The following is a 13,655-nucleotide window of genomic DNA, read 5'->3' as shown; positions in this document are numbered from 1 at the left end:
ATCATGCCCCTTACCAGTTCTCACTCCAGGGTGGCTGGCAGAGCTTGGGGGGTGGGCACTGAATATGATGGGCTTAGAACACAGGAAGGAGCCCACACTTAGGTTTTTGGACACTTGTGTTGCTGCCTTTGTACCACAATTAAAGGGTACAGACTTCTGGGTGCCCTCCATGCCAAGGCTAAGGACAGCACCTGAGCTCAATTCCCTAGCTTCTTGGAGGGTACTTCCCAGGGTCCAGATGAGAACACTGAGGCCCAGAGCAGGGAAGGGTCACTCATGAGTCCTGGACAGACTCTGAAGAGGTCCCTGCTCCCTCCTGCCCACCCCCACCAGCATCCCGCCCTGTCTGTCCACCAGGACCCAAGCCCACCTGCTGCAGCCCAGTGCCTGGCCATGACCGTCACCTACTCGAGCCAAGTGGCCAACGCCCGTTTAGGCTCCTTCTCCCGCCTGCTGCTGTGCTGGCGAGGCAGCGTCTACAAACTGCTCTATGGCGAGTTTCTCATCTTCCTGCTCTGCTACTATATCATCCGCTTCATTTACAGGTTCGGAGGAACGGGGGACAGCGCCAAGGCTTGGAGCTCTGAGGGCCTCAGTGGTCTAGGAGCCCAGTGCACAGAGACCTATAAGGCTGCGCTAAGCTTGTGGAAAAGCCCTAGAGCCGGGGGCTGGGGACCTGGGGGCTGGGGAGAAGAAAGGAGACGGCCTGGGAGGGAAACGCAGTACAGGTCGGACCGTCTCAGAAACCCTTTCCTCCACCCCAGGGAGGGCCCTTCTCTGGTCCCATCCAGTTAGCCTGTTTTTCTGAACCCCACATGGTTTCTCTCACAGAGCATGCCGTTTCTTTTCCCCAATACAAACGTTTATTTAAGCAATATAGCAATATATTCTGTGGTCAATATATTCTGTGGTCAATATAATAGCATTTTTAATGAAAATGCATTAATGATGACAATGAATTGAAAAATATCAAATACCTAAATTTCTCGAGTCCATAAGGATAATACTAATAACAGAGCACATTTGTTTTCTTTGGTTGTTACTAGGGCACCAATATACTTTAGAAAATTAGGCTTTATTTTTTAGAGCAGCTTTACGGTAGTAGCAAGACTGAGCAGAAGGTACAGAGAATTCCCATGTACCCCACCCGCTCCTGCCACACACACAGCCTTCCCCACTATCAACATCCTACCAGACAGTGGGATGTCTGTGATAATAGATGAACCCACACTGACACCTCATTATCACCCAAAGTCCATAGTTTACGTTAGGGTTCCTCCTTGGTGATGTATACTCTATGGGTTTGGACAAATGTGTAATGACTTGCATCCACCATTACAGTGTCGTACAGAATAATTTCATTGCCCTAAACCCTAAAACCCCCTCTGTGTTCTACTGATTCATCCCCTCACCAGACATTTTTTAAAAAGACAAAACACTTTATTTCAATATTTTTTAATATATTATTTTTATTCATTTGGCTGCACTGGGCCTTGGTTGTGGCATGCTATATCTTTAGCTGTGGCATGTGGGATCTAGTTCCCTGACCAGGGATCGAACCCGGGCCCCTGTATTGGGAGTGGAAGTCTTAGCCACTGGACCACCAGGGAAGTCCCTCAACCTGCTTTCAAACAACTGTCTTTTGGATCCTTTAAAAGAGTCGGCAGTGCCTAAAACGGACTCCTTCAGCAGGACCTGCCTTCCTTGACCTCACAGAAAACCCCCTGAGGGTTTCTCCTCCAGGCATGGAGCAGAGGCCCCTTTGGGGTTTGGGGGCTGTGGGAGAAAGAAGAGGGACCTGGCTCAGGCCAGAGGAGGGGCCCCAGGCAGGCCAATGAGAGACAGGGAGGAAATGAGGCTATCACTCTCTTCTTACCCTGGGACTGGCTGGACCTGGGACAGGTCTCAGCCATCTCCTCCTAGTGTCTACACATCTTTACCCCAACCCCTCCCTCCCCCAGGATGGCCCTCACGGAGGAACAGCAGGTGATTTTTGAGAAGCTGACTCTGTATTGCGATAGCTACATCCAGCTCATCCCCATCTCCTTCGTGCTGGGTGAGCCCCCCTTTCTGCGCGTGGGGGTCCTGGTGGCTTCTCCAGGCTCCAGACAGGCAGATCACGAGGAGCTCCTGGGAAGGCCAGTTGTACATCAGTGCCTCTCGGTGGTTCAGGGAAATGGAGAGCCTGCAGCCAGAGGGACTGACATTAGGCATTAGGAAGGATGTCCGGCTAAGAGCACTTGAGATCCCACTTTCTGAGGGCAGTGCTGACATTATAGTAGTCTCTGGAGCCTTACGCAGGATGGGAGGGATCTGGCGGATTTCCGGGAAAGCCAGTGGGTCCACAGAGAGAACTCCTGGCTCTCGTGCCTTCACACAAGGCTCTGATGGTCTCTCCTTCCCGAGCGCCTTCCAGCAGGGTTGGGGCTGGGTTCAGCCAATTAGAAGGATGGAGAAACCGAGGCATCGCCCTCGCTGGGCTTCGGCCGCAGCGTGGGCCTTCGCCCCTCGCCCCCCACACCCCTCTGCCCAGGCTTCTACGTGACGCTAGTCGTGACACGCTGGTGGAACCAGTATGAGAACCTACCGTGGCCTGACCGCCTCATGAACCTGGTGTCGTCCTTCGTTGAGGGCAAGGATGAGCAAGGCCGGATGCTGCGGCGCACGCTCATGCGCTATGTCAACCTAGGAAACGTGCTCATCCTGCGCAGCGTCAGCGCTGCGGTCTACAAACGCTTTCCCAGCCCGCAGCACCTGGTGAAAGCAGGTGGGCGGGGCCAAAGGGTCATGGGGCGGAGCCGCAGCTGAAGATGGGTGGAGTCAGAGGTCCCTGGGCTGAGGATTGGGTGGGACCAGGGGTGGGAAGGGGTCGAGATCTGGTAGGCGGGGACCTGAATTGGGCGGGGCGGAGTCAGGGGTCTGAAAGCGGGTACAGGCCAGGAACAGGACAGGGGTTTGAGACAGGGCTAAGGACTCATGGAGGGATGAAGCTTCGAAGAGTGAGGGTTGAGGGCCCCAGCAGGGCTTCGGGAACTAGTGAGGAAGCAGAGTCTACCTCCGTCTGCTCTTTCACTTCCTGGTGTCCAGTGTCCAGCCTGTATGTCAGCAACCTCTGTCTCTGGCTTGCCTGACCAGATCCTGGTTAATAAGACAGATCCTTCTCACGTCTTCAGCCCAGAATATCACAGAGTAGAATTCAGTGATTATTTGTTGACAGAAAGAGGATAGCAAAGAAGCTCTGAGGTCCCTGTGGGCTCAGCAGGGACTTGGCCTTGAACTCTGGACCCCACCAGGCAGGGCCTGGCCAGCCACCCCTTCTGGAGCTTCTCCTACCCACTGTCTTCTCCACTTTCTCCTGCAGGCTTCATGACACCCTCGGAACACAAGCACTTGCAAAAACTGAGTTTGCCACACAACTCGTTCTGGATGCCCTGGGTGTGGTTTGCCAACTTGTCAACAAAGGCATGGATTGGAGGTCGAATTCGGGACCCTATCCTGCTCCAGAGCCTGCTCAACGTGAGCCCATTACATTGATGGGGCTGCTGCAGAGCGGGCAGGGTCCTGCCCCATGAGGAACAAGTTTCCTACAAAGAGAAGGCTTAACCCCCTGAGGGTCTTCCCAGAGCCTGCCTTGGGACTGTAAGATCTCTTCCAACAGGATTCCATAGCCCAAGGTGGCCCCTTTTCAATTTCCCCTCCCATCCTCTCTCTAAAGTGGACCTCCAAGATCCTGGTTCCTTTCTGATAGTTGAGGAGGCTGAGGCACAGAGAGGTTAAGTGAGCTGTCCATGACCACACAGCCAGGGTCTGAGCTCCAGGCCCTGGTATCTGGGGACGAGCTGGGGGTTGAGCCTGGAGAGCAGGTGGTGGTCAAGACTCCAGCCCTTCTTCCTGCTCCCCTAGGAAATGAACACCTTGCGTACTCAGTGTGGACAGCTGTATGCCTACGACTGGATCAGTATCCCACTGGTGTACACTCAGGTGAGGACTGGACTGGTGAAGCTGCCCCTTTGGGAAACTCAGAAGACCCAGGGAGCAGCCTATGATGGGAAGGGCTCACTTAGAGCCTGAAGAAGAAGCTTCCTCTGGGAGTCACGCCTGGACTCTGCAGGGTCTTTTTAGCACCAAGTTCAAAGAGTTCGGGCCCCTGCCTGGTCCAGGCAGTGGAGACAATGTGATTACCCCCATTTAATTTAATTAATTTTTTAAAAAATTTTGACTGTGCTGCGAGGACTGTGGGATATTAGTTCCCTGTCCAGGAATGAACCCAGCCCCTTGGCAGTAAGAGTGTGGAGTTCTCACCACTGGACTGCCAGGGAATCCCCTCCCCATTTTAAAGAGGAGATCACGGAGACCCAAAGTCACAGGAGTGTGCATGTCAGGGCAAGGCCTGTCCTCCCAGCCTAGGGAGCCGCCTGATCCCACAGTCCCCACCCAGCCCATATCTGCCGCTCCCTCCCTTCCCCCCCAGGTGGTGACCGTGGCAGTATACAGCTTCTTCCTGGCTTGCCTGATTGGGCGGCAGTTTCTGAACCCAGCCAAGGCCTACCCTGGCCACGAGATGGACCTTGTTGTACCCCTCTTCACATTCCTGCAGTTCTTCTTTTATGCCGGCTGGTTGAAAGTGAGCCTCCCTGGGACAAGACTGGCTGTGGCCCAAGGCTCATGGCCAACTAGGAGAGGAGGGTCCCTACATTGTGGCTTTGGAGACAGTAGTCAGGCAGGAAGGACATCATTGAGGGGATGGAGGGGTGGAAATGGCAGGAGCCCACATTTAGGGTGGGAGCAAGGCAGCAGGGGGCTCTACCTGAGGATTTCCGGAACCTCATTTACCCTTGAGGTGGCAGAGCAGCTCATCAACCCATTTGGAGAGGATGACGATGACTTTGAGACCAACTGGATTGTCGACAGGAGCTTGCAGGTATGAGGGGAGGAAGAGAACCTGTCCCCTGGACCCAGGAAGGGGGCCCCACAGTTCTGTGAATTGCCCTCCAACCATTCACTCCCAGGATTCTCAGTCTAACTTCTGAGGCTATAGGTAGCATCAGTCTCTTCATTTCAGAAGAAGGGCATCTGAGGCCCAAAGAGAGAGAAGTGACCCCTCCAAACTGTTAGTTGCTCACTTGTGTCTGACTCTGCAACCCCAAGGACTGTAGGCCACCAGGCTCCTCTGTCCATGGAATTCTCCAGGCAAGAATACTGGAGTGGATTGCCATTCCCTTCTCCAGGGGATCTTCCCAACCCAGGGATCAAACCTGGGTCTCCCACATTGCAGGCAGATTCTTTACCATCTGAGCCACCAGTGACCTCTCCGAGTCACCTGACAAATTCATGGTCAGTTAGGGCTTACCTTTCAGCTGGACTTCTTCTGTCCATCATGACCAGGTGTCCCTGTTGGCTGTAGACGAGATGCACCAGGACTTGCCACCGATGGAGAGAGATATGTACTGGAATGAGCCAGAACCACATCCCCCCTACACAGCTGCCTCTGCCCAGTCTCGTCGACCCTCCTTTTTTGGCTCCACCTTCAACATCAGGTGGGAAGTGCCAGGGAGCCACTTCAGTGGGTGTAAAACCCCAAATGCAAGTGTCTGCTTAATTTAGAACTTTCAGTTAATACATATGCATGCTCAGTTGCTCAGTCATGCCCAACTCTTTGTGATCCCATGGACTGTAGCCCGCCACGCTCCTCTGTCCATGGCATTTTCCAGGCAAGAATACTGGAGTGGATTTCCATTTCCTCCTCCGGGGGATCTTCCAGACCCAGGGATTGAACCCATGTCTCCTGCACTGGCTCTTTACCACTTAGCCACCAGGGAAGCCACTTAATGCATATTGGGTGTCTTACTAAGTGCTGGGCATTGTACTATGCTCTTTATATATATATATATATATATATATATATATATATATATATATATATAAAAGCTATTTTGTTGTTGTTCCACTAACCTTGGTTTGTTATCTCTAGTTTTTAGATGATTAAGTCCAGGTTGGTGGCTCAGACGGTTAAGCGTCTGTCTACAATGCAGGAGACCCGGGTTTGATCCCTGGATCGGGAAGATCCCCTGGAGAAGGAAATGGCAACCCACTCCAGTACTATTGCCTAGAAAATCCCATGGACAGAGGAGCCTAGTAAGCTACATGTAGTCCGTGGGGTCGCAAAGAGTCGGACATGACTGAGCGACTTCACTTCACTTCAGAGAGTTTAAATCAGTTGCCCCACCCAAGGTCACATAGCTAGCAAGCAGCACAGGTGAGCCAGGTATGTCTGGTTCCAACTCCACACCCTTAACACTTATCTTGTGCTGTGTAAGGACTCTTAAAGCTATCAGGGCCCTTAGGTACCTCCAATCAAACCCCTCTGTGTCCAGAGTTGGAAACTGAGGCTCAGAGAGAGAAGAGACTTACTCAAGGGCATTCAGTGGTTTGTCATGCAGCTGTGTCAGGGCCTGGTTGCTGACTCTGGCTTAGAACTCTTGTTTCTAATAAAGAAGGTGGAATGAAGAGTGGGAGTGGGGTTCCCTGGGCAAGGGAGCAAGCAGGAGGTTGGGTCATCACAGGCACCTTCTGAGTAGACTTCTTGCTACAGAATATAGGCCTCATGTCATCCACAGTAGCCACACTTCACCCTGCATGGGTCCTGTTTCCCTGATTTGGTTAGAACCTCTAGAGTTGTACCTGGGCTACAGTGGGCCAAAGGGCCGCCCCAGACAGCTCTGTCTCCCCAGAATGACAGAGTGTGTGTGTCAGGGGGCGGGGGGCACTTTGGAGAGTGTTTGCTGCATCTCAGGGTCCATCCCATCAAGGTTTTCTGCCACAGGATTAAAAGCACTGTTCTCTTTCTAAGAACCGAATATCCTATTAAGCTGTCAGTAGAATTAGCTAGAGTCCAGTTTGTGTAAGGAAGGTTTGGATAAGTGATCAAATGATTAAGGATGGAGGCTTGCTTAGGTCAGAAATGTTGCTGGAGGTCGCCTCTGAGTTCTCCATGGACTGTACTCCAGCAGCTGGGGAAGGTGGATAACAGACTAATAACACACAGACTTGCCTACAAGAAGCAGTTTAGTGAGGGAGCTCAAATCCGGGGCCCAGTTTCTGATACAAGGTACAAAGTACTGGATGCCTGGGTAAGGGACAGAGTGTAGAACAGAGATCACCTTTGGCCACCTGAGAGGTGGCCTCCAGCTGGACTAGGAGCTGCACCCTGAAGCATGGGGAGAATCTGGACATGGGCCAGGGCAGCCACATTCTGGGATAGGTAGGTTTTCCCTTCCATAGTAAAGGCTTTGGGTTCCCAGGAAGTCAGGTTTTTACCCATACCTGGGGACTGGCAGTTGATTGCCTGGAGTGATGGGTTTTAAAAGGAAAATGTGGGTGCTGAAGAGGAAGTCCTTAAATTCCTGGCTGGAAAGTTTGGATGTTAATAGGGACAAGAGGTAAGCTCAGCCAGGAGGGATTGAGAGGCACAGGACAAATCAGCAGAGGGGCGAGTCTAAGGTGAAGTGAGGAAGACTGTGTTCTGGGCCTGGGGCCAGAGGGAGGGAGATGGGAGGTTAAAGGAGAAGTCACATCAGGCTTCAGGCCATTGACCCTCCACTAACTCCTGAGTCTTCTGTTTCTTTCCAGTCTGGGTAAGGAAGACATGGAGTTTCAGCCAGATCTAGAGGAGCAAGAGGGTGCTCACTCTGGCATCATTGGCCGCTTCCTAGGGCTGCAATCCCACGACCGCCAGTCCCCTAGGACAAACTCAAAGACCAAACTACTGTGTCCCAAGAAAGAAGTCCTTTCACATGAGAACCAGCCCAAGAACCTTGGAGGGGCGGGGCAGAACACTAGTGACCAGGAAGACAGCAAGGCCTGGAAGGGGGAAGATGTTTTCAAGTCCGTGGTGCTCTACGGAAGGTCAGGCTACCACAGTGCCCCACAGACACCCCTCAGCCACACCCCTATGGTCTTTCCACCTGGACAGTCAGCACCCTCAAGTCTTCGCAGAATCTCAGGCATAGATGACCCTGTCAAAGATCAAAGCCTTCAGCCTGCAACCCCCAGGTCCAAGAAGAGTTTTGAATTGCTCCCAGAGAATGCTGGGGCCTCAACGGAGCACCCAGAAGTTATTCACATGAGAAGGAAAACTGTCGAGTTTAACCTGATGGACATGTCAGAGGCCCCTGAACATCTCAGAGAACCGCATTTGGGACAATCGACAAGCAACATACACACTATACTCAAAGATCATGGAGATCCTTATTGGGACTTGGAAAACAGGTCTGTCCTCTACTCAAACCAGGGTCACTAACCCCCCAGCTCCCCAGGGGTGACCCTCACCAGCTTCCCTTGCTCTGAATCCCACCTTTCGTTCACAATTCTCTTGTGGTCCTGTGGTGGCCAGGGCATGCTGGCCCTACGCCCAGGACTGGCTTGGGATACACACCTGGCTGCCACAGCAGGCCCATGGAAAAGTGTTGGGCAACTTTTGCTTACTTTACCCAAGAGGTTGGCATCACCAGGACTTCTCTGGGGCCCAGGTATAGGAAGGTGAGGTGGTACTGACAGGAATGATGTCATAAGGCCGTGAGGCCAGGTTTAGACAGGTAGATGTTACCAATGGACCCAGCTCACTTTAAGCAGGGGTGGCAAACACACACATTGGGCAGAATTCAGGACTCTTAAGCTGTAGCCCAAGAACTTACTGCCCAGGCTTAGCTGGGAAGTCACATGAGCTCTGCCCCCTAACCGTTAACAGGGGTCCTGAAGCACTTTTGAGTATACCATCCACAACCCTGGGAAATGGCAGATAAGGTGAGGGCATCTTATGCTTTGGGGACCTCACTAAAGACTTCTGAACTTAAATAAGCTCTTCCTGTTTTGAGGTCAACCTTAAGCTGTTGCAATACCACCAGAGGTTTCCCTTTATTCCAGATTTCCTGGACATCCACTCAGCCAGTTAGACCCACACTACCCCACCCCCAATCACCATGTGAGAGGAAGTATAACTTCCCATTTCTGGATTCTCAGAGCAGTTCTTCTGTGGTCATAATACATAGCTTTGAAAACATTTAACAAATCACTGTAGCTGGTTGAGAGGATAATATAACTGGCTAGCAAGGACTCTGCTGTCTGCCAACACTATTCACTGGTGAATATTTAAGATGTCTCAACTTTTGCCCTCATATTGCAGCTACTATCGTACTGAAATGAAGGTTATCTTTCTGTACTCACGTAAACTTTCTCAAATTCTCACTAGGGATGAAGCACATTCCTAGCCTGCTTCCTCCAAAGGGGATGCTCCACCAGCCTGGTCCTACCTGCGTGTACACCAGCAGGACACTGATCCAGTCATAGGCATACAGCTGTCCACACCGAAGAGTATGTTTCTGTGACAGCCTGAAATAAATGGTTAGCTTCATGGATAACACAAATCAGTAGTTGCAATTCTACTTTAATAAATTGTGAAAGCTAGAGATGCCGGAAACATATAACACCTAATTCAGAATCAGGAGTCCGTAAGTTCTGTGTGAATTCAATACACTCAAGCCTTGGTATCTTTCCCAAACCAAGGAATTTAATAAATAGATACAAATCCTCCTCGGTGTTCCATTTGGATTAGCATGACTAAACCATGGTGGTACTTACACATTCAGTCAAGCTGACCTAGATACTTTTCCAGCCCATCCCCAAAACTCAAGAGACAACAACTGGGTACCAAATTACTTTATTTGAAGGAATGGTACTAAAGAAAGAACTTAAGTAGATGTTTTGTTACAACTTATAGAAAAGATGAAGGTAACCCAAATATGCATGCACTGCCTTGGTGACCAGGGAAGTCACCCGTGTGACTGTGGGAAGCCAGCCTGAGGCTTAGCTGTCACTGTGTCCCAGGGTGTGCTTGTCAAAGAGGTACTCTGCCATGCCCGATCCAGGGGCCCCCATCTTGCGCAGGTTGGTTATGTGGTCACCCAATTCTTTGATGGCTTCCACCTGCTCATTCAGGTAATGAGTCTCAATGAAATCACACAGCTAAAAAAGAGAACAGGCAAGAAAAGTTATTGGTAAGCCTCCCCAGCCCCTCAGGCAATTATTTCCTCCATCTACTCCCAAGTGTCAGTGTACTCACATGGGGATCATTTTTTTCAGTGGCCAGTTTGTGCAGTTCCAGTAGCGACTGATTCACACTTCTTTCCAAGCACAGCGCACATTCCATTGCATTCAGCCCATTCTCCCAGTCATCACGGTCTGGTTTCTGAACGAGAGGAGCTTAGGTCAGTGTACCTGCAACCTCTACATAAAAATGCCAAGCCAGCAAGCATCTAGTGTGTAACAAACAGCTGCAACTGGCAGAACAAAGAGCGCCGAGGTCCCCCTGACAACAGCTTCCAATTTAATATCCTGGCCCACTTTAGCTTAAATGCTAAGCTTGAAAAAGCGCAAAAGACTAAAGCCCAATGTCTCATCTAACCATGACAACTGCTGGCATCAGGGATTTCTGATACGTGAGGACTGCCAAGACAACCCAAGGATCTTTCGTCTACCTTGATATCCTGAAGGAAGATTCGGCCGCCTCGCTGGTTCTGCAGCTTCATCAGTCTCTCAGCATGTTCCCTCTCCTCATGAGATTGGTGAAGAAAGTATTTGGCAAAGTTCTTCAAAGCCACATCATCACGGTCAAAATAGTACGACTGAAAGCAGAACATGAACATGTTGGGGAGTCCCCAAAGAAGGCAGTCTGCCAGCTGGTTTCTCAAAACCCAGCAAGGGTCTGAGCCTAAGGAGACTGGAGTAGGGTGGTGTTCCCTGATTGAACAATAATTCATTTTTACTCTGAAACACAAAAATGAAACTTGGTCCTTGAAACTGGAAGTTTGCTTCCTGTAAAATATCACGGGAACCGTCTCTACTATGGAACTCTTTAAACATTTCTGTTAGTGCAAAGTAAGGTTTTTACAACCAGTGTCACATTTGCTCAAAGAGACGTTGGAGTATTTACCCTGCACTATTAGTGCCTTCTCTTTGAACAATCCTTGTTCAAACTTGAGCTGTCAGCTTACAGCAGGCTGATGGATTTCTAAAATTATCCCACGTAGGCAAGGTAAGTTACCGGAAACGCTACTGCACATTTAATGCTAAATATATTACCAGCAGAAAACAAAAATTTGATTCCGTTTTACATCCTTGCTGTATTCAGGTGTTCCTAAAATGGAATGACAGTCACAGAGATCCAGGTCTCTTCCAAACCCATCTGCAACATGTCTGTTCTTGGATGATTTGCACAACGCTGGCGGTTAAGACAATTCTAACTAAAACTCCTATCACACCGCCTAAAACAAAGATTTTGGAAAACCGATTCCACGCATTACTGCGTGGAAAAATATCTGGCCCCGTAACTGTTGGTGGACTTTATTCAAGAACTAAGGGTTCAATTACGCCACAACCCTTACACACAAAAAAGGTAAATTAACTAGCCGGGCGCAAGGACGGGTGACTTAGCGCCAGTGTCGGCAGAAGGGGAGATTTCTAGATGTGCTTCCATTTAAGTGGGACTTAAGAGATAAGCAGAGAAGAGAGGTGCGGCCGGTTCTTCGGCCCAAGAGATAAACCACTTCGCGCCAGCCCCGAGAGCTGGCTGGACACCATTACCCAGAAGGCTCCGCCGCGCTCAGAAGGGTGGGAGCTTAACCTCCTAACGCCACCCAACCCACCCCTCCTCCCCCGATCACGTGGCCGGAGGCACAAGAAGGGATGGAAATGCTGAAGTCCACTTTCCAAACTGCAGGATCGTACTGGTGGCAAGCGTAGCAACCCCGTAAGGAAACTCAGCTCCCTTTAAACAAAAAACGGTGCGCAAAAGCTACCCTGGCCTATGAGGGAGCACTCCCAGGAGACAAATGCTCAGAATTTCTGCGCAGAAGTCCTCGGGGATTTGAAGCAACCTCCATTTTCCAGGAAGGGCGCAAGGAGGCGGGAGACTGGAGGCGGGAAGCTAGCTGGAGACGCGAGGGCCCGCCCGGGAGCCACACCCCCACCCCCACCCCGCCCCGCCGCCAGGGAGGTCGCGCCCGCAGCCCGCCGGCCAGCCCGCGCTCACCATGGACAGGTAGACATAGGAGGCGTAGAGCTCCAGGTTGATCTGGCGGTTGATGGCGGCCTCCGAGTCCTGGTGGTAGTTCTGGCGCACCTGCGAGGGGGATGCGGTCGTCATGGTGGGCGGCTGAAAAGGGGCGGTGGTGGTGGCGGCGGCGGCGACGGCTGAGCGGCGCTGGAGTGGCGGCGGGGACCTTGGGCCGGTCGGAGGGCGCTGTCAAGTGGTGACGAGGGCTGGCTCTGAGTGGCCGGCCGGGGTGAGGGGGGGGACGAGCAGCCGGGTTCCGTTCAAGCACTGTTGAAGCAGGAAACCGCGGCGACTCTCCGCGCAGACTGTGGCGCAGGTGGCCGTCGCCCGCCTCTTATAGCCGGAGCGGGCGTCAGCCCCGCCGCGGCCAATCACGCTGCCCGCCCGCCGAGCCCCGCCCCTTCCGGTGCAAGCGCGGCTCCGACCAGCTGGGATGTTGGGCTGGGGGAGGGGAGGGACGGAGGCGGGGGCGGGGTGGGGGGCGGCGGCGGTGGTGGGGCCTGGGAGCCCTGAAGGGAGCTGCTTGTTGTTTGCAGCGTTGGGCACGTTTCAAGGGGTTGGAGAAGACATAAGTGGGGCGGGGGGCAGGAAGCCCAACTCGGAGCCCTGACCCCGATGGCGTCCTGGGGTCTAGGAAACGACGGGAAACTGCCACTGATCAATCCCAGGGGCGTCGGGGCGAATCCGAGGTCCCAAAGGGCTCCCCGAGACTCTCGGCCAAGGGCACCTGAAAATTCCGAGCCCTAGAGCCGCAGATGCCACCCGCACAGCCCGAGGTGGTTACCTTTTAATGCGAATAGGGAACCTGGAGGGTGACCGTGGGCCCGGGGAGGCCGAGTGAGTGGGGCTCGCTTTCTCTTCCTCAAAGCCTAGAAAGGCGCCGAAAGCAGGCGGGGTGGGGGTCCAACGCCCTTCGCAGGTCGGCCTCCCACCCCCCGCCCGCTTTTGGCTCCGGAGACCCTGTCTGCCTTTTGCTGAAAGCAAACATGGCTCCTCGTGCATTTGATACAACAAAGACTGGGCGGGCTGTGTTTCCTGAGAGAAGGCGGAGACCGCCTTCCCAAGAGAACGGTGGGGCTGAGCCACTGTTGTTCAATTTTTAAGTTGTGTCCGACCCTGTGACCCCGTATACTGGTCTCTGAGAAAATCTCTGGTAACTTAAAACACAGACGCCGGGGTTAGAAGAAAGGGACGAAGCCACTTGGATCTTGAAAGGATACCTCGAGGCCATTTTGAAATGGCCTGTTTTATCGGCCCCAGTCCCAGGAGCCTCCGGCTGAGGAGGCCCTACAGGGAGCCACCCCCTGGTTGTCCTTGGAGAGAAGCTGATGGCACTGCGTGACAGATGCCAGGGACCCTGGGGGAGGGGGCAATGGGTGTGGCTTGCAGCTGTGCACGGAGTGGGTGTGAGTTCGTGGATGGCAGAAATGGAGCCCCGCCAAGCACCTGCTCCCAGTCGGCTACTCTCCGGTAGCCAGGGTCTGAAACACAGGGTTGGAGGACCTACCCATGAACCTTTGCAGGATATTAACAAACTTGCAACTAG

At 52.5% G+C, this 13,655-nt stretch overlaps 2 protein-coding genes across 3 annotated transcripts; one reads left to right on the top strand and one right to left on the bottom strand.

Moving 5' to 3' along the window:
- The first annotated feature begins 393 nt into the window (after positions 1–393).
- Positions 394–9,266, top strand: BEST1 (bestrophin 1). 2 transcript variants are annotated; one of them, XM_068978110.1, is made up of 10 exons: positions 394–545; positions 1,962–2,056; positions 2,534–2,767; positions 3,362–3,516; positions 3,904–3,981; positions 4,472–4,624; positions 4,841–4,921; positions 5,386–5,537; positions 7,630–8,268; positions 9,248–9,266. In XM_068978110.1, exons 1-10 carry the CDS (start codon positions 394–396, stop codon positions 9,264–9,266), a joined length of 1,758 nt encoding a protein of 585 aa, XP_068834211.1. The 2 variants fall into 2 exon arrangements, with proteins under 2 accessions (XP_068834211.1, XP_068834210.1); XM_068978109.1 differs by lacking the exon at positions 9,248–9,266 and having other exon boundaries at positions 7,630–8,299.
- Positions 9,267–9,715: 449 nt separating this feature from the next.
- Positions 9,716–12,400, bottom strand: FTH1 (ferritin heavy chain 1). The gene is made up of 4 exons (XM_068976720.1): positions 12,086–12,400; positions 10,533–10,679; positions 10,118–10,243; positions 9,716–10,020 (listed from the first exon to the last, which is right to left on the bottom strand). Exons 1-4 carry the CDS (start codon positions 12,197–12,199, stop codon positions 9,862–9,864), a joined length of 546 nt encoding a protein of 181 aa, XP_068832821.1. The 5' UTR covers positions 12,200–12,400; the 3' UTR covers positions 9,716–9,861.
- Positions 12,401–13,655: the final 1,255 nt, after the last annotated feature.

Source organism: Capricornis sumatraensis, chromosome 8, assembly GCF_032405125.1.
Source record: "Capricornis sumatraensis isolate serow.1 chromosome 8, serow.2, whole genome shotgun sequence".
In the NCBI taxonomy this organism is placed as follows: Eukaryota; Metazoa; Chordata; class Mammalia; order Artiodactyla; family Bovidae; genus Capricornis; species Capricornis sumatraensis.
The sequence above is the reverse complement of the archived record's forward strand: the minus strand, read 5'-3'. Positions and strand labels throughout refer to the sequence as shown.

What these genes read in the sequence shown, in the direction of transcription:
- BEST1 (XM_068978109.1), top strand. Translation starts at nt 394, where the DNA reads ATGACCGTCACCTACTCGAGCCAAGTGGCCAACGCCCGTTTAGGCTCC. An exon ending in TCCCACTGGTGTACACTCAG is followed by an intron (nt 3,982 to 4,471) that starts GTGAGGACTGGA and finishes CTTCCCCCCCAG; the next exon opens with GTGGTGACCGTGGCAGTATA. An exon ending in GGCTCCACCTTCAACATCAG is followed by an intron (nt 5,538 to 7,629) that starts GTGGGAAGTGCC and finishes GTTTCTTTCCAG; the next exon opens with TCTGGGTAAGGAAGACATGG.
- FTH1 (XM_068976720.1), bottom strand. Translation starts at nt 12,199, where the DNA reads ATGACGACCGCATCCCCCTCGCAGGTGCGCCAGAACTACCACCAGGAC. An exon ending in CCTATGTCTACCTGTCCATG is followed by an intron (nt 10,680 to 12,085) that starts GTGAGCGCGGGC and finishes TTCTGCTTTCAG; the next exon opens with TCGTACTATTTTGACCGTGA. An exon ending in TCTTCCTTCAGGATATCAAG is followed by an intron (nt 10,244 to 10,532) that starts GTAGACGAAAGA and finishes CCTCTCGTTCAG; the next exon opens with AAACCAGACCGTGATGACTG.